Genomic DNA, 17,693 nt, shown 5'->3' with positions numbered 1-17,693 from the left:
CTCTTTTTCTTTGTGTTTTGGTAAAACTAGATTCTTGGTCGGGGGTGGGGAGGAAAATGGCTTTGCATTGTGACAAAGGTGCAGTCATACTTCCTCTGTAGCATTCCATTGCTTTGGCCTACCTATGTTGTCTTCACCTTCTGATTTTTTATTTTTTTAAACTTAGGCAATAGTATTAGGTGATGATGTTAGTTGGAGAGACAGGTCCATAGGAAATCCTCCTCCTAGCCTATCCTAGAACTTGAAGATCTATAGTAACGCTTTGACCTGATCTCTAGTACAAGTATAAGCCATGCAAAGAGCATAAACGACTGTCAAGAAAAACTAATTTGTGGTCCTAGTGTATATTCGCTAATCTATGTATGAAATACTGCCACCCACCGTATACTAAATATAATATTCTGTCACCCTCTAGTGGTGAGTCTACACCACCATTCTGATAATAGTGATCAAAGATGTTCTCACTGGAGATCTAGTAGAAGACCTTACTACCTGTAGGAGATCTAAGCCCCAATGTTTGGTGGCCTGTGTGTACAGATTTGTAATTTTTGTCTCCACTGCATATATCTGCAAATGAATTGTATTCTAGAACTTAATCCCAAAAATCAGAGATGTAAATTGTGTTGGTTTGGGGCAGATTAATTAGAGGGTTTGGGGGGTTTTTTAAATTATTTCTGTGCTCTTCTCCTTGGATAAGGCAAGAGAAAATTTACTGAATTCCAACCTGCAAAGTTAGGGAACATGACTGTGCATTTGAAGCCCATATTTGCTAATGAAATCCCTTTGCTCTTAATTCCTAGTTTTACCCATGATGAAAGTCCTTATCTAAGACTGTCTGATGCTTTACTGGATAGGTGCAATGCCCATTCAAGTCTGTGAATGAAGTAATTGTGTCTGAAAGGGTAGCATGACTTATGCATCATATATGCCTCTTGGTATATTTCACAGTAAAGTAACGTAACTAAGCCAAGGTATTTGAATCACCTATTCTATTAGCTTCAGCAATACTTACAAAATCTGCATTTCTGACCTATATGCAGAAAAAGCTGAAGGTGCAGTATGCTGGAGAAGAGCATTTAATGGGTTCATTTATCAAGATTCCCAGTAACTGGTAGTATTGATGCGATTTACACGATATTGGACAATTTGGTTTCACATCACATATGATTCAAAGTATCCTAAGTTACAGTAAAATACTTGGTCTTAAACTGAAGTGTTGTGCTTTTCAGTGGATCAAGAGGTGATGAAACATATACAAAGCTGATTCATAGCTTTAGACAACTGAAACACTCCATTTTGATCAATTTGCAGAGCTCTTCTCAGAGGTATAATGAGTGTTATTCATCTCTGACCAGAGACTGTACAATTCCTCTTTACATAATATGATATTTAAAGTATCAATACTGTCTGTATATCTGTAATTTTGTCAGTATGGGCCATGCATTGACCTCTTAAGTGTGAACTCAGAATTGCCCAGTAATTAGATTGGTTTAATGTATCTTTGTTAAAGAGGTGTATGGCAGCATCTTTGTAGTTACAAATGAAGTGTAAGTATGTATCAGTATGTCACAAATAGCGCTGCAAAGGTTTTTTGATACCTCCTCACCAGGAGGAATTGTTTAAGCGATCTACCCTTAGACACTTCGGGAGCAATTATCTCTGCTTGGCCTACACAGAACCTGCCTACTACATCATGGAAAGACAAACTGTTTTCATGAGGGGACTATGCTTTAAATAAAGCTTCCAGGTTTCTCAAGAAAGAAACAGCATACACCTCCTGTAATGTGTAAGAAGCGTGGGACACTCAAGAGGAGGCTCCTGACCATGCTGCTAATTAGCAAACATTCTGAATCGTTGAAATTTCAGTAAATTTCAGTTTTTACTAGTTTTTGCTCCTACAGTCATGAGAGTGTTCTAAATATACAACTGGGAAGAGAGGGGGAAGATATTTCCCATGTTGTCATGAACATTCATTCAATGTTTTAAAAATAATATCCAAATAACAGCAGATTTTTGAAGCTACTTTCAGTCCTTTATGTCTGCATCTGAATCCTGCAAATATGCACATAATACATATTGCACATATGTACACTCACATGTGAGCAGAGCCAGGCAGATCCACAGAGAGACATTTGCGCTCATTTTATCATATTCGTATGATTTTTCTTCATTTACTGGAGAAAACAAGGGTTTTTTTGCTAAGGGAACTGCAGTTATACTTAGGGAAAATTAAGTTATCGTTTGCGTCTTTATCATCACGCATAATGAAGCAATTCCAGTAACGTACATGTCAAAGGATTGTTGGTGACGGTGCATCCTTCGGAAAGAATACAAATAGACTTCACTGACCCTGGAGTGTAAAGAGTAACACGAAACTTACTCTGACTTGTAAACTGAGCAAACATGACATGGAGATCACAGAATAAGGGCGTATATGTGTCTTTCAGCCTTGTTTTGACAAAGTGACTTCTTTCTCCAGGGGGACATTTCTGCCATTTTTTTTCCAGCATGTTTCACCTTTCACTGACTATTAATCCCAGTATGACTTAACTTCAAATTATGGTTCCCACTTATAAGCATATGGGAGTTAATTCTTAAATTTTTTTCATCATTTTTTTAAGCACGCAGTTTGCACTCAGGATATCCAAGAAAATAAAGGTGGTATGCAAAACAACTGAGCAAACTGAGTTTAAGCAAATGTAGCAAGTTATAAATATTAGAACAAAAAGTATTAATGAAATTCACATTCATTACAGGACAGTTTTTATTACTAGCAACTTTAAGAAATTGGGGCAGTCTATAGCATTTCTGAAAATCTGTACAGTTTCTATGCGGTATTCTTCCAGCTTTAGTAAGATAACTTCCCCATGTTTGATGCAGTCTAACATTTATATAGACATCAGTTTTAAAAAGAATTTTCAGAACCTTATGAATTGGATCAACAAAGGAAGTTTTGTTAAAAGTGAAATTATTCAGAATATTTTTATTTCTCCTAATCCATGGTGCATGTAACAATGTTTGGTGGCATGGATAGCATTCCAGGACAGAATACTTCGAAATAAAGGCATTAGCACAGCAAGTAGTGTATTTGTTCCATGCATTAGAACAGCTGATGGGGTTTAGCCTCTTCATCATGTTGGCTAACTGATAAAGCACTATTAGCATTATCAAAGTGTATGATAAAGGACACTGAAATTCTTATCCCGGTTTGCAAATGAGAAAATGAGACATGTCAAAGATCACTGCAGACTTTTACTGGAACCCACCCTACTGAATTTCTTTTCAACTAGGCTGTCAAGTCTGAGGTCAATAGTTGTGGCTGCTTATGTAAATAAACGTGTGAGGCTTGGTTGTCTTTGTTATGTAAGTTATTAGGTCACTGATGCCAGTGTAAGTTTGGAAAAAGGAAGATGCCAGGCTAGACCAGTAAACAGAGGACCTAAATTACGTTGTTGGTTTTTTTTACAATGTTGAAGACAAAAGTATATGATAAAAGGGATTCATTATTTTTCTAGTGTAGTGACCAAACTCCATTTCATGGACAATTTGATGGTCCAGATATACATATTTTCCTATAGTGTGACTCTTAAACAGACTTCAGGGGTAGGACAGCCACATTTGGTAGCTTCTAAGTATTGTCTGATTTTTTGTTTTTCTCAACAGAGCTACAGTGAACCCGTTGATGTTAAAGCTTCCCCACAACCTCAGATGATGAATTCAAAGCAGTCAGTGTTTCATGGGCCCGCCCAGGCTCACTCTGCACTGTACCTCAGTTCCCACTACCACCAACAACCAGGAATGAATCCTCACATCACTGCCATGCATGCCAATATCCCCAGGAACATAGCACCCAAGCCCAACAACCAAATGCCAGTGACTGTTTCCATAGCAAACATGGCTGTGTCCCCGCCGCCGCCTCTTCAGATCAGCCCCCCTCTGCATCAGCATCTCAACATCCAGCAACACCAGCCGATTTCAATGCAGCAGTCTGTTGGAAACCAGCTACCAATGCAGGTCCAGTCTGCTTTACATTCACCTACAATGCAGCAAGTAAGTTTGAGCTTTTCAGCTGCCTCGGGAATTACTTCATCTTTTTGGGATGAGTGTGGGGAGTGGAATCATCCAGAAGTTGAAACAGTGAGGGAGATTTAAAGCTGTGGATTAGCTTTAGTGTTGCAGGTTCCAAAACTATGATAGTGTAGGGTAAATCTTTCAAATGGAAGAACAAATGACGAGTTTACCCAGATGATGGAAAATTTCAGTAGAACGGTTTGTGCTAGCGATGATGCCCATCGTTGTCTGTAGACCCATATGCAAATCTGGGAGTACCCTGAGGTATAAGTGAAATGTTAAGTCTTCAGGAAACACATTTTACCAACAAAAGGCAGGCATGTGTATAAAAAGATATAGTTGTAGCTTGTGCTGTTATCCTTGTGCTGACTGTGACGTAGAACAGTCAGAGGGAACATGAAGCAACACAGGTTGTGTTGAACATGTTAGATTAAGTGAACACGAGTTTATGCTGCATTCATAACTTCATTTTGCTAGATAGATATACCCTCTTTTTACTGGAAATAAGTGGGCTGTGCCCACAATCCCAATAAGGCGGCTTTTTTGCTTGGTTTTTTGTTGGGTTTTTTTTCACTCCCAGTGTTTTAGATAGTTGATTCTCAATACATTTCATAGGAGTTCTGAATGAATGCAGAACCAACCATGGTATTGTGACTTTCAGGCTCAGGCTTATGGAGGGCTAGAGCAGATAAGCTGTTTATTTAATGAGAGAAAATTTTCTTTTGTATTGGATGAGATCTGACTATCAATAATAGGATCTTGCTTTGCAAAGTGCCGTTAGAATGAAAATTTTTTGAATGGAGTTGCAAGAATCTAAAAGATTTGTATAGACAAAACTTGTCAGTTCTGGCTGATAATGCATAGTTGTAAACTTGCTGCATGTTTTAAATTTCTCTATAAATTCACCTTTGCTAACAAGGCATTTCCATTTGCTTTCCAAGCCAGAAACCTTTTGTCTTAAGATTGGTCTTTAGAGATGAGAATACTTGCACGTGAATCATAGCTTCTAGCTGGGAGAACAGTTTAACAGGAAAAAAATTGTCCAAAGCAGAAAAAAACCCAACCAAACAAACAAAAGAGTTGAAAGCAATCTGGACTGATAAACTTAGTTGTGCTCAGGATGATTTGGACTTTTTCAGAGGCTTTGATCTTAGTTCGAAGAGTGATTTGGAGTAATCAGGAAGGAAAGTTTGTAAAGTGTTTACAACTTTTTCCTAGTCCAGTTTATTTTTTGCAATCACAGACTTATGACCACACATATGCAGAATCGTGTGTTTTTGAAGGTTTTCCTATTAGTTAGTGTTAGTGTCCTGGGAGAGCCCATGCTCAAGTCTCAGAGAAACTCAGGAGCTGACCCCAAGCCTGGGCAGCTGTAAATAGCTACAGGAAGTCCTAGACAGGGGAACCAGGGAGGCCTGTCTGGAGATCCTAGGCCTGATGGAATGCTGGTTGAACTAAAGACTCAGAGTAATTAGACAGAAGCAATACTCTTCTTGTTCATTTACCAAACATGAAAAATTACATCTGTGACTGCAACCTGTTGAGATTCTATAGCTATATTTCAGCAAGTTTATGTTGCAAAGTAATTCAGCCTTCTAAGTTCAGATTGTTTGCCAAGTTCAGTGTCACTTGTACATTACTTGTCCAGTGCAGAACTAAAGAAGGTCGAACCCCTTATGTCTTTTCCAGAATCATTGCCAAACATTATTTACTGAATAGATTTGAAAATCTATTGAATTTATAGTCCAGTAGGGGCTAGGAAAAGATGTAATGCAGATGTTAAATGCTTACATATTTATACAAAGAACATCATTATTGTATGAACTCAAACACTTAGGCATTACTCTAAACCATTGCATACTACAAAAAAAGAAAGGTAATATAATATGAATCTTCTAATGTTTTATTTTCCTGAGTTGCATGCTTGTAGCATATGGTGTGTGCATCAATGGCTTGAGAGTACTTTCAGCCATCTGTGAAATGCGTGGAGTGCAGTTGACTTGCTTCTAGCTTAAGAGAAAATATACACTAGATTGTAGAAGACAGGTCTCTACAAGTCAGTATGTAGACCTGTGTCATGATGAGTCTTTTGTTTTACTAAGGACAATTGCAGTTAAGTGCTATACCTCTGCGTTCCTGTTCTCCTTTGTTAAACTCACAAAATTTTTGGTTGAGTACTTTTTGCCAACTCATATTCCCTAATCAGAAAGGCTGGTGCTTATAATGAAGATACCATGGTGACATATTTCTAAGTTTCACTCAAGGTGACAGGTGCTTGTTACTTGTTGAAATGTTACACTGCCAATCCACATCTCTTTCAGCACTGTGGAATACTTACAAGACAATTTATTTTTCTTTCACTCCTGCTTTTGTATCAAAGTAATGCAACTTTTGAGCTCTGGAAAATCTGTCATTTCACTTTGAAATATTCATAATTTTATTTTCCTTTTTTTTTTTTTTTGTAGCATACAACAGTTTATAGAGTTTATGAATTCCTTTTTAAATACAGAATTCGTTTCCTTTGATGTTGGCAAAGACAAAGCAAAACATATATTATATTTTAGAGTAACAGGTGTACTAACACCATCATATTTGCCATGACAGAATAGAACAGTGGTATCCTCTTCATTTTCTTAGGTATGACATTTTCTAGTCTACTCAAAAAATGATAGAAAACACTGTCACCGGGATTTCATACTGCGTTAGAATACAAAAGGCAGGTTGGCCACCAGGAGGCAAAAAGCAGAAAGTCAAGAGTCTATAACCCAAAAGTAAAGGCTCTTTCTGACTCAGTTGTCAAAGGACTCTGCTCTCCCCTCTACTCGAAAGTGAGCAAGCACTCTGCTGATGACAGAGCATGTTAAAGAGGAAAAGACGCAGTGGGGAAAGAAGCGAGCTCTCCCGACAATGGCAGCAGCACAGAGTCGGCAGCAATGAGGAGAAAGAAGAGGCACCACCCTGTATGTCTGGCCCATGGTGAGGAGGGAAGGGGAGCTCTGGGTGTGAGGTTCAGTCCCAAACAGCACTGTGTAGACCACTCTTCTACATAAAAAGACAGCCAAGAGGAATGGAAGAATATGTATTCTGATAAAGCAGAAGCAATAAGTGCCTTTAATTTGACTTCTTTTCACTTCTTCCCTCACCTGGCTGGACACCATCATTGCAGACTGTGCTGTAGGCATGTTAGAAGCAGCAATCACTGCTCCTACCAGTGGTGGGTTCTCTTTTTATCCTGTTTTTTCCCCCTAACATTCAGCTTTCAGATAGTGCACAGCTTACTAGTGTGACACTGTGGTAGCAAACTGAGAATCTCTGCTCTCTGCAGATGCCCTGCTTTATCTGTGGCTCTGCAACATTTAGTCACTCATTTTCTCCAGAAAAAGGAGGATAGTTTCATATCAAAGATCATCTTGTAGTTAGTCTGAAGGACTGCCAGATCCAAGAAAACTTACATAAAGATCCAGATTTCAGTACTGGCAGCCAGAAACACAATTCTCCAAAAACCACTGTGCTTGAAATCCACAAACTCTTCTGTGTGTAACTTTGAGGAGGGACTGATAAGAAGTGCTGACCTGGGGAGACACTTCTGCTCCCACTGCTTCCAGGACAATGAGCTGATCTTCATCAGCTCCACAGGGAACAACATGTCCTTCTCCACATCCAGCACTCCTTGCCTGCACGTGTGCAGCTGCCAGATCAAGGGAGACTGCCAGCTGGAGAAGGGCAATCTCCATTGGGAGTCCACAAAAACTACAGAACATCAAGAAGATCAGAAGTGTTGGTAGCCAAAAAATCCTCAGTGACTGAGCAATTTCTGTTATTTTTAAAATCAAATAACTCTGTGGAGTATGCAACTGATGTGATGCATCCAAATTGTTCTGAAATGCACAAGGCAATGTAAAATTTTGGTATTAGCATTTTGGTCATATGCCTAACATTAGTAAATATTTTTTAATTTCCTTTAAACCATCTTCTCTATTTTGAGTTATCTAAATTGTGACTTATGTGAAGCAGACTATTTTGTCTCTTTTACCATCTGTTCCAAAACAATTAATGAATAAATTAAATAATGGCCACTACTGTAGACCTTCAGGGTGCTTGTTTCCAGTGATAATCCTTTAAACTGTAAAAAAAAAGATCGTTTAGTTATATTTTCATACTTAGATTTAACTTAGATCCTGATTTTTATTATTTTTAACTTGTAATTCTGAAATATACTATATTTTTCTTAAATATTATTCACAAGAGCCATGTTAAAGTTTTGCTTTTCAAAGTCCAAATCCATTGTGCAGCACTTTTTCTTTCATCCACTTTTGATACACTCACAGTATATTAGAAGAGTGTGATTTTTCTTTCATTAAATACTCATGTGATCATCTTATCACTGTATAATTTTTTAACTGAGTTGCTTCTTTCCAGTCTGTTTCTTAGGTTTGACATGATGTTTAATTTGTACTTAGTTGTCACTTGATGATCTGATTCTTAATCCTTGTCATTCACATTAGCACAATTTCTCCAAAGTTCAGGCTAAAACAGCATCTGAAGCTGCAGCCTGTTTTCACTTGCAAGGTCATTCTTTCCTTTCTCTACTCACACAGATATTTATGTTTCTTTCTGAGTATACTCTACTATCCAGCCTGTTGTACTGTGCTGTTTGGTGTGAAGAGTGATGAGACCAAGGATTCACTCCCCCAGATATACCCAGTCTTATTAAGGAACCCTTTTAAGTAGCCCTACTGGAAGCATCGCTTTCTCTGCTCAAAATCCTTCACCCCAAGCATTGTGTGGGATGGTGAGTCCCATTACAATCTCTGTCCTACTTCAGTTCACAGGTAGAGCAAGCAAAACTGGATTCTTCATGTCTAGTAACCATGGCTGCCAGTGCATATGCATAACAAAGCAACAGAAGATTAATGTATGTCACATTTTATTTTTTTTTAATAATAACTCATTTCAGTCTACTTTTAGGTATTTCTTTTCCTTTAGAAAATAAATGTATACAGCAAGATGATTGCATAGCCTGCCAAAAATAATAGCCTCATTTTTTCTGGTATATATTTTATATACAGCAAACTCAGGGACTGGCTGTATTTGTCCAGATTTCTTCTTTTTTGTTAAGCTTTGTCTTCGAATGAGGTCAAGAGAAAAAAAAAATCATTAATATCTGTCAACTTCCTTTATAACCTTAAGGAAAAATCTTTGTATGATATCACACAGACAGATTTTCAATTTCCTTGTGTAATAAACAGATGCTTTAGGATTTGGATGTAATTTAAAGGTTTAAAATATCACATTGAGATTGATGAATAAATCAGTTGTGAAGACAAAAACATTGATGCCTGTTGAAAATACCTCTCCAGACAGGCAGGAAATGAAATTAGTTCCTAGTACAGTGTGGAGATGAGGATCACTCTTTAGTTCTGCTGCAGGCTTTTTAGGACTTGCTGTAGTGGCACAACGAAACTGCTAGGGCTACAGAAATCTAATTAAAGAGCAAATGTCCCTCCTGACATCGAATTAATCTTTATCAAGTTCCCTATTTTTATTTCAATCTGGAACAAGAAAATGAAATTTAAAATTCTAGGCATGTTGCAAAACAGTTGGTGATTTTCTCTTGAGCATTACAATGCAAAAACATTCAGCATTGTTTAATTAGACCTCGAAGCACTCATTTTCTGAACACTTCTTATTTCATCATTGTTTGTTAAGGGTTTACATAAATAATACACAAATATTTACCACAAGCCTAGAACGAGGCTGTCTCCCTCTGTTGTACAGAACTATACTTCCATAGCTTTTTCTGTTGATGAAAAAGCTGAAGTAATTATTGCTTGCATCTTAAACAAGACCATACTTTATCAGTCCTTCATACTGAGTTCAGGGTGCTTAAATTACTTTGCTTTAACAAGCATGCTTTCCAACACCCACATTGTAGGTATTTTGGTAGCCCTCAACCCCTCCCAGAGGCACAGCTGAGTTGCTTCTGGAGCAGGAGCCTGACTCAGATACCCCTGCACCATGTTAGAATTTATCACCTGTGTGTCCTAAGAAACAGGACAATCCCAGGCAGCAGGTTGGGACCCAGACTTGCCAGGTACAAGATGAAAGTGTTGTTACCCCTTATTTTGTTGATAGAATAATTAAATTTGGATCTATGGCCCCAACCTTAACATGAGAAGTAACAATTCAGCCTAAGCCCACATGTGCTTTGCTGGAAGAGAGTCAAAGCAAGTTGTCTGTGGTCATATAGAAAACCTGAAAAAATATGAGAATAAGTCCCCACCCAGTTTCAAACTGGCATTTAAACCACAGGACTGTTCTCCAACATCTAAGCTATTTATTTGTCTCAATTCCAGAAGAAATGGAATGGGTATTGTGCTGATGGTCTCTTCCTCTGATTTGGAGGAACTATCTCCTTCTTGCATGAGTGCTTCCCAGAGAAGTTGTGGATGCCCCCTCTCTGGAGGTATTCAAGATTTCAAGACCAGGTTGGCTGGATCTCTGAGCAGCTTAGTATAATGGAAGGTTCCCTGCCCACGGCATGGGGTTTGGAACTAGATGGTCTTTAAGGTCCCTTCCAACACAAACCATTCTATGATATTATGAGTACTTGAGACTCTGTGCCTGCTCACGTGCATGCTTTGCTACTGGCTAATGTCCCTCTATAGTGCTTTTCTTGTATTTATGATTTTTTCATGAAAACTGATAAACAGATAAGGCTTTGCTACCAAAAGTAAATCTGAGTGCCTGAGGGTAGGATGTGTTTCTATGGTTGATTTCCTCTTACAGTTAAATTAGAAAGGTCTTATGCTTAATGTTTTATATAAAAAATGATGATGATGGTATAAACCCCCAAATTTTCTGCCTTCTAATTACACGAAACTCCAATTAAAGTCACTGGGAAATCTGCTCAATTACTGTTTCCCTTGCATCTGTTGCAGGCTTGGGGCTTGTCTATGCAGCTTGCTGTGTAGGTTTACAGCCTGGTGAAAAGGCAGTATACAGAGCATGGGGGTTACAGTCACCATGGCTGTAAAACCTGCCATGAGTGGGTTTTATTTAATCTCATTAGCAGGGCAGTATATAAGTAACATGGCAACTACATGCAGAATTCATCTGTGAACTTGCTCAGCACTGTTTCAGGGACAAAGTGAGGCTCTTAAGAGCCTTTAAGGTCCTGAAATGTTACTCAGGATGTTCGCCATATGAAAAAGATTAGGGAAGAAAGATGCAATCATTTGTGGTCTAGATTAAAATCCACGATCAGGATTAGTGGAGTGAGATGACAGTGCACATGAGAGGCAGGGCTGAACACCTGTGGGACCTCAGGAAATAGCCAAGGAAGAGGGATGTGAAGAAGGAAGTGACATGTTACATTTGAAGGAAGCTAATTTCTGTGGATGTAGGGAGCTAGGTGAAAACTCAGAATGCTCATTTATCTTGACAGAAGGTAGCATGGCTGGCTTCTTAAACCTGCAGAAAAGAGCATCTCTCTGCAAAATTCTTGTCCTAATGAGGGCTGTGTACGGGAAGTGATCACACACAATGTACTAACACTAAACTAAAACTAAAGCTAACTAAAAGCATTAATTCTGTGTATTTTGTATGTGGGCTTTGGCTGGATGGAGTGAGTTTTCAAAGTAGGTTCAAGTTCAGTTTCTGATTTAGCTGCTACACATCCAGTTAACTTGAGTGGGAATTGTATGCCCTTGACCCAGGAAGGAGTTTGGTGTGTTTTTTTTTCAGCAGACATCAATTGCTTTCATACAACATTCCCATGCTTTTACCCAATGTAGTTCTTCTAACTTTGCAGGAACACGTTGTACATTTATACAGGGTGAACCAGATACACTAGCCTTGAAATTTCAATTGTTCTCCTGACTTTGAAACACAGTATTTAAACATCCTAGTATATCAAAAGAGCTAAAAATTATTATGACTTTTCATACGACAGATATTTCAGGGAGCAGGTTAGATGTCTCTTTGTAACTTCCACTTTCTTTTGCTCATCTCCTTCATTTCAAAAAGCAAGTTATTCTGTGCTACTTTCACTACATTAGTCCAACAACAGTTAAAAAGCTTTGGTTGAATTTCCGTTTAGTTGAGAGAGAAGTGCAAATAAAAGAAGCAGCAGATGGTCCCTTTGTGACTGAATGAAGAAAAAGGTTTTTGAGAACAATATGTGAATAGGTGTAGTCTAATAAAACAGTCAGCCACCTGCTGCCTACATCCTTCAAAACGATTCTCTTGCATATTCTGGGAATTAGTGACTAGTGTGTATCCTTACGTTTAATCTAAATGGAAGCTCTGAGGAGCAAACAGACCTTTTTGTCCCAGTGCTGATTGAGTTGTTCTCTTGGTTTTGAATTGTTTCTGCTCTGTGTCTTTTAGTTCCATCTTGTGACTGTGTAAAAGCTAACAATGGTTTGGCAGTGTTTCATTTCTCAAACTAAAGAAAGATTTTAAAACTTAGAAAGTACCTACAGTTTTTTGCCTATTTTAGGTTTTGTGACCTAAAGCACACTTGGAAAAGAAGTATTCTACCATTTCACAGTACACACCACTTTTTTTTCTTTCTTTTTTTTTTTATGCACCCAACCTGTCACTTTGTTTCCATACTTTGTAATGTACTTGCTTTTTCCTCTAGGGATTTACTCTTCAGCCTGATTATCAGAATATCATCAATCCAACATCAACAGCTGCACAAGTTGTTACCCAAGCAATGGAGTATGTTCGTTCAGGATGCAGAAATCCTCAGGCACAGACTGTGGACTGGAATAATGACTACTGCAGTAATGGGTAAGCAGCCAGTGAATGCCACCTTGTGTTGAGCAACATTCATGACACAAGTATCTGATAGAGAATTTGAGAATAGGGTTGTTGCCTGTTTCCCTACAGTGTTTCAGAAGTGCATCTGTGATAACACTGTGTTTATTCAGCAGTTAGACTGCTGTAGGAGAACAAGTTTTCAATACATACATTTATTAGACATTTTTGTCACTTTATCACTTTGTAGTCTTAGAGAACTTCCATTCCATAGAAAATCAGAACTGAAATCTTAGGGAGAAGGTGTAAGAAAGAAGTTTTAAGATTGCTACCTCCTCCTTGAGAGGCAAATAATGTGAACTATTTTCTCCAAATACTCCATTGCTGAGGAAATCTTGCTGCCATTGAAAATAATTAGTCTGGGTCATGAAAAATCACATCAGTGAGAGGCAGGGCTGATGCATGGGATACAAGATACGTGGAAGGGAATGGCATGAAGACCACGTGACTGTAACCAGAAACAAAATACCGTACCTTCAGGAGCTCTATGCCCTTAACATAAGGTTAGTAACCCCTTCTAACCTTCAACTCCCCTGCAGCATGTTTTTTTGGAGCCGTGTTACTGTCTGGAAACATTTAAGACTGAACAGAAGGTATCTCTTCAGTTTTAAATGATAGGTGTTGAGCTTGTGAACATGCCCACCAGCCTGACCTTCCCTTGACTTGGCATGAATCCCCAAGGCAGAGGCAGATAAAATCTCTTGGTTGCTACCAAAGTACAAAATCTAGCCCAGACAAATGAACACAAAGCAAAACTAAAGATCAGTTCCATCTATGACACTTACTTAAACTGAGAATTCCACTTGTATCATTGTTTTAAAGTGTTTCTGTAACTGAACAAAAATCTTTTTTCTGATTACTAGTTCAGAATAACACTTTGACTAGAACCTGCTTGTTCCTGCTTGTACCACCATTATGTCTTGATATGTACTGCAGGCCCTTATAGGAGTCTATCCAGCCCAGAGACTTTTACAACCACTGACACTGAACTCTGACTAGACTGTCCTCTGTCAAATAAGCCACAGCCTTATTATGGCTTTGATTCCTGATTCCAGAAAAAAAACGATGGGTCACTGTTCTCAGAACTGCCACCCAGGTGTCCACTGGGCATAACTTTCCATCACTAGCAGCTTTCTCTGAGCAGACCCTGTGTAGATGTGCCTTAGTCAATCTGTGTGCATGAACTTAACGTATCTTTGCTATAGCATTGGGATAAACTACCAGTGCAGTGTAGTTTGCTCTGTACTTGGACTCCAAAGCAAGTAAGCTGCAAAGCTGTGGAATAACAGAACTGGTGCCTAGGTTTTGTCAATGTCAACGAAGTGGGAGATTAAGAATAAAGCTTCTCTTCCAAAAAGTGTCTGCAGTGTGCATCAAGCCCCATCAGTGATGCTTCTGCTGCTTTAAATTACTCTTTTTTTCTGACTTCCACAGACCGTTCCAAATTAGAAATTGGTGAATTACTCCTTTTTGCTCTGAACTGGTATGCTTCAGTTGAAGCTGAAACCCAACAAGAACTTAATGCAAAAGTATGCTAGACAATGTGCATTCATGGAAGGTCTCCTGAAGACCCTGGTCACCAGTAGAGAGTTGGTCTAGCTGGATGCACCAGAAGCTTCTATGTTGCCTTGCATTTGTTTAGCTGAACCTGCTGACCCAACATGTTTTGGCTACGTCTGAATGAGTAAATAAAATAGGCCAGAGGTGTCAGTGGCTGACATCCACATTCATGTAACTAAGCTCTCCTGCCCTCTAAGGAAAGTGGCCACTTCAAACAGGGTGCTTATGGAGTATTGTTTCAAGACCTGTGCTAAACCCTCAACTCTACCCATGTGGTTTTTGATAGTCAGTGCTACCAGCCCACTAGTGCAGGTGATCCTGAACCAGCACTTAGACCAATATCCCAGTCCTGTGCAGTTTAGAGCCAGATGTGGTTTCCAGGTTGCTACATGTCACTATGGCACTAGGATTTTTCTTATTATTACCATGACAATGCAGCTGTAGTTCAGTGATATGCTTGGAATTAATGACATGCAGTAGGGTTGTGGGGTTGGGGTTTTTTTGAAAAGTAGAACTAGAGAATTTTTCAGATTTTAAAAAAAACCCACATTTGTTCTTTTTCTGTTTGAACAGGGGCATGCAGAGGGACAAAGCACTCTACCTTACCTGAAAATCTGAAACAACTCTCCTTTCCACTGAGGAATGCAGGGAAGTCTTTTCATCATGGATTGCTTTATGCAGTCAAGGCAGTTCTGCATTTTATTAGGAAATACAAGTTGCTAAGCACTTAGGACTATTTGAGCTTGTGGGTCACCCACTCTGGAAAAAATAGTCTTGCTTCTTTCTTTTTCTTCCTCTCCCCCTCCCCCCCCCCTTATTTTTCTCTTTCTTTGTCTTTTCCACCCCTACCCTGAGATCCTCTAACGGACATTGCTTTTCTTCTTCCCTGAAGGAAACTTGGACCATTCAGATTTTATGTTGGTTTTTGCTGTGAAGTGCTGCGATAGTAACTGCCTTAGCAACTGTAGATGTCTTGGATAAAAGTCCTGGATTTTCCATTGGTTTTTCATAATGGGTGTTTATATGAAACTACTAAAGACTTTTTAAATGGCTTGATGTAGCAGTCATAGCAAGTTTGTAAATAGCATCTATGTTACACTCTCCTAGAGTATAAAATGTGAATGTTTTTGTAGCTAATTGTAATTGAAACTGGCTCATTCCAGTTTATTGATTTCACAATAAGGGTTAAATTGGCAAACATTCATATTTTTACTTCATTTTTAAGCAACTGACTAATAGTCTATATTTTCAAGTTATTTGGAGGAAAGAAAGTAAAATAGTCCCAAATTATATTAATTAAAAATATTGGCTTTGTCTCATAAAATAAAAACAAAAAAAACCTAGGGAAAAAACTAATGTTGATAAAGAGCAAACGTTTATTTTGTACTGCCTAAAAAAATGCTTCTTTTTTTTTAAAGAAAATCACTTTATGTGTACTGGTTAGTAAACATCATTTAAGTCCTTTTATGTATAAAACTGCCAAATGCTTACCTGATATTTTATTAGTTGCAGAAACAGATTGGAGACAGCTAAATTATAACCTCTACATATGGCTATGTATTATTGTTTCTTCATACTGTGTCTGTATTTAATCTTTTTTATGGAACCTGTTGCGCCTATTTATGAAATAATAAATATAGGTGTTTGTAAGTAAATTTGTTAGCATTTTAAAGAGATTTCTTTGACGCTTTAACTTTTGCTGGCACAAATTGTTCACAACTGATGTGAATACTTTATTTAGTTTTTACTGTGACATATATAACACCAAACCTGCTTTACTGGTAGAAAATGAAGGTACCCAATAATTATTTCTCTATTTCTTTGGTTGTTTAAGAGAAGGAAAAAAAGGTATTTTAAGTAATTCCCTTTTTAAAGTATTGTAGCAGGAAGTTGCCCAAAACTAAGACTTGAACCCACAAAACTAACTGAATAAAACTGCGTAACGCTGCTTCTTGAAACTGCATCATTTTTTGTTAATAAGTCAAATGGAATAAATATATTACCAAAAGAAATATTACCAAATATGCTTCAGGCATTTTATTAAATATGCAAAAGTTCCTACAGAATTTTAGGGAGTATATCAGAAATAAATCCTAAAATGAGAGATAAGTTCAGCAGTCACAGGGAAAGGGATGAAAATATCCAGAAGAAGGTATTTTGACAATGTTTGGGATCAGGGATAGCTCTGAAAATATATTTCTGGAGGATTCATCCCAGATGCCTGTCCCATTAATGGAGAGTAGCGCTGATTTGTATTTTCTATGTGAAATAAAGAAAAAAATCTGAATAGAATACACATTATGCAACGCCATTGATTTTTCTTTATAAAACAAAACAGAAACAAAGGCATGCTTGCTTTTGAATGATTTCAGGCAATGTACAATCGGAATCACTTGGCATGTAATAACTAATAAATAATGCAGATCAGATGTGATTACTCAAATGACTGTAGCTGAGAGCTCTAATTTTCCTGTCTTGAAACTGTATGAGAACTTGTGATTAAATTCACAGTTTATTGTTTGTCTGTTTAGTACTTTAGAAATATACCAGCACTACTAATTACCCAATGTCTTCTATTTATTATATTATAGCAAACTACATTTTCCACTCATATTAATTCTAAAGTGAGAAGATAATTACTGGGAATGAAAAAAATCAACTTTGATTTTGTCAGGCAATTTTCCTTTTTCTTCTATGGAAAAGAACTGTGTTATCTCCATTTCTTTTAGAGCAGGTGTGCAGTCACATAAAGTTGTTAATTTCGGTATCCAAGCAGAGTTCAAAATACAAGAAAACTTTAATGTAAATAAAAAAATACATCATGAATAAAATACTTATTCTGTATGAACATCTGGCTAGTTGGTGTCTCGATCTGTAAGCGGTATGTTTTCCATGCAGCATCTTACCCATCCAGTGATCTGAGTGTGGTTCTGTCCCTGGGCTCTGTTCAGATGGGACAACTGTGCTGGAAAAGCAGCTGTTTTGGCCATGGATATACTGAAATCACTTTGTTCCAAAAGGAAGATCCAACTTCAATGCATAAATGGCAGTTCTTCATGTCTGACCTTGGAAAAAAGGAATGGTTGTTGGCCAAGGGCAATCTGCTATTTGTTTTCAGCTATGTATTGACAGATACAAATTGTTAATAGGTGGTTGATACCCTTTTGTAAGCAGGGTATCAACTCCACTAGAGTTCATGAAGACATGCACCATCCTTCGCTGAAGTGCTGTGGCTT

General features: G+C 38.0%; 1 protein-coding gene across 3 annotated transcripts in view; it reads left to right on the top strand.

Moving 5' to 3' along the window:
* TOX (thymocyte selection associated high mobility group box) overlaps positions 1–17,304 on the top strand; it is a 224,155-nt gene extending 206,851 nt beyond the window's left edge. For all 3 annotated transcript variants that reach the window (XM_051771866.1, XM_051771867.1, XM_051771865.1), the window contains 3 exons: positions 3,664–4,050; positions 12,719–12,870; positions 15,031–17,304. In XM_051771866.1, coding sequence (XP_051627826.1) covers positions 3,664–4,050; positions 12,719–12,870; positions 15,031–15,067 — 576 coding nt within the window. In that variant the 3' untranslated portion in view covers positions 15,068–17,304. The remainder of the gene's footprint in view (positions 1–3,663; positions 4,051–12,718; positions 12,871–15,030) is intronic.
* Positions 17,305–17,693: the final 389 nt, after the last annotated feature.

Source organism: Manacus candei, unplaced genomic scaffold (assembly GCF_025592945.1).
Source record: "Manacus candei isolate 608988 ecotype Guabito, Panama unplaced genomic scaffold, ASM2559294v1 h1tg000008l, whole genome shotgun sequence".
Classification (NCBI taxonomy): domain Eukaryota; kingdom Metazoa; phylum Chordata; class Aves; order Passeriformes; family Pipridae; genus Manacus; species Manacus candei.
The sequence above is the reverse complement of the archived record's forward strand: the minus strand, read 5'-3'. Positions and strand labels throughout refer to the sequence as shown.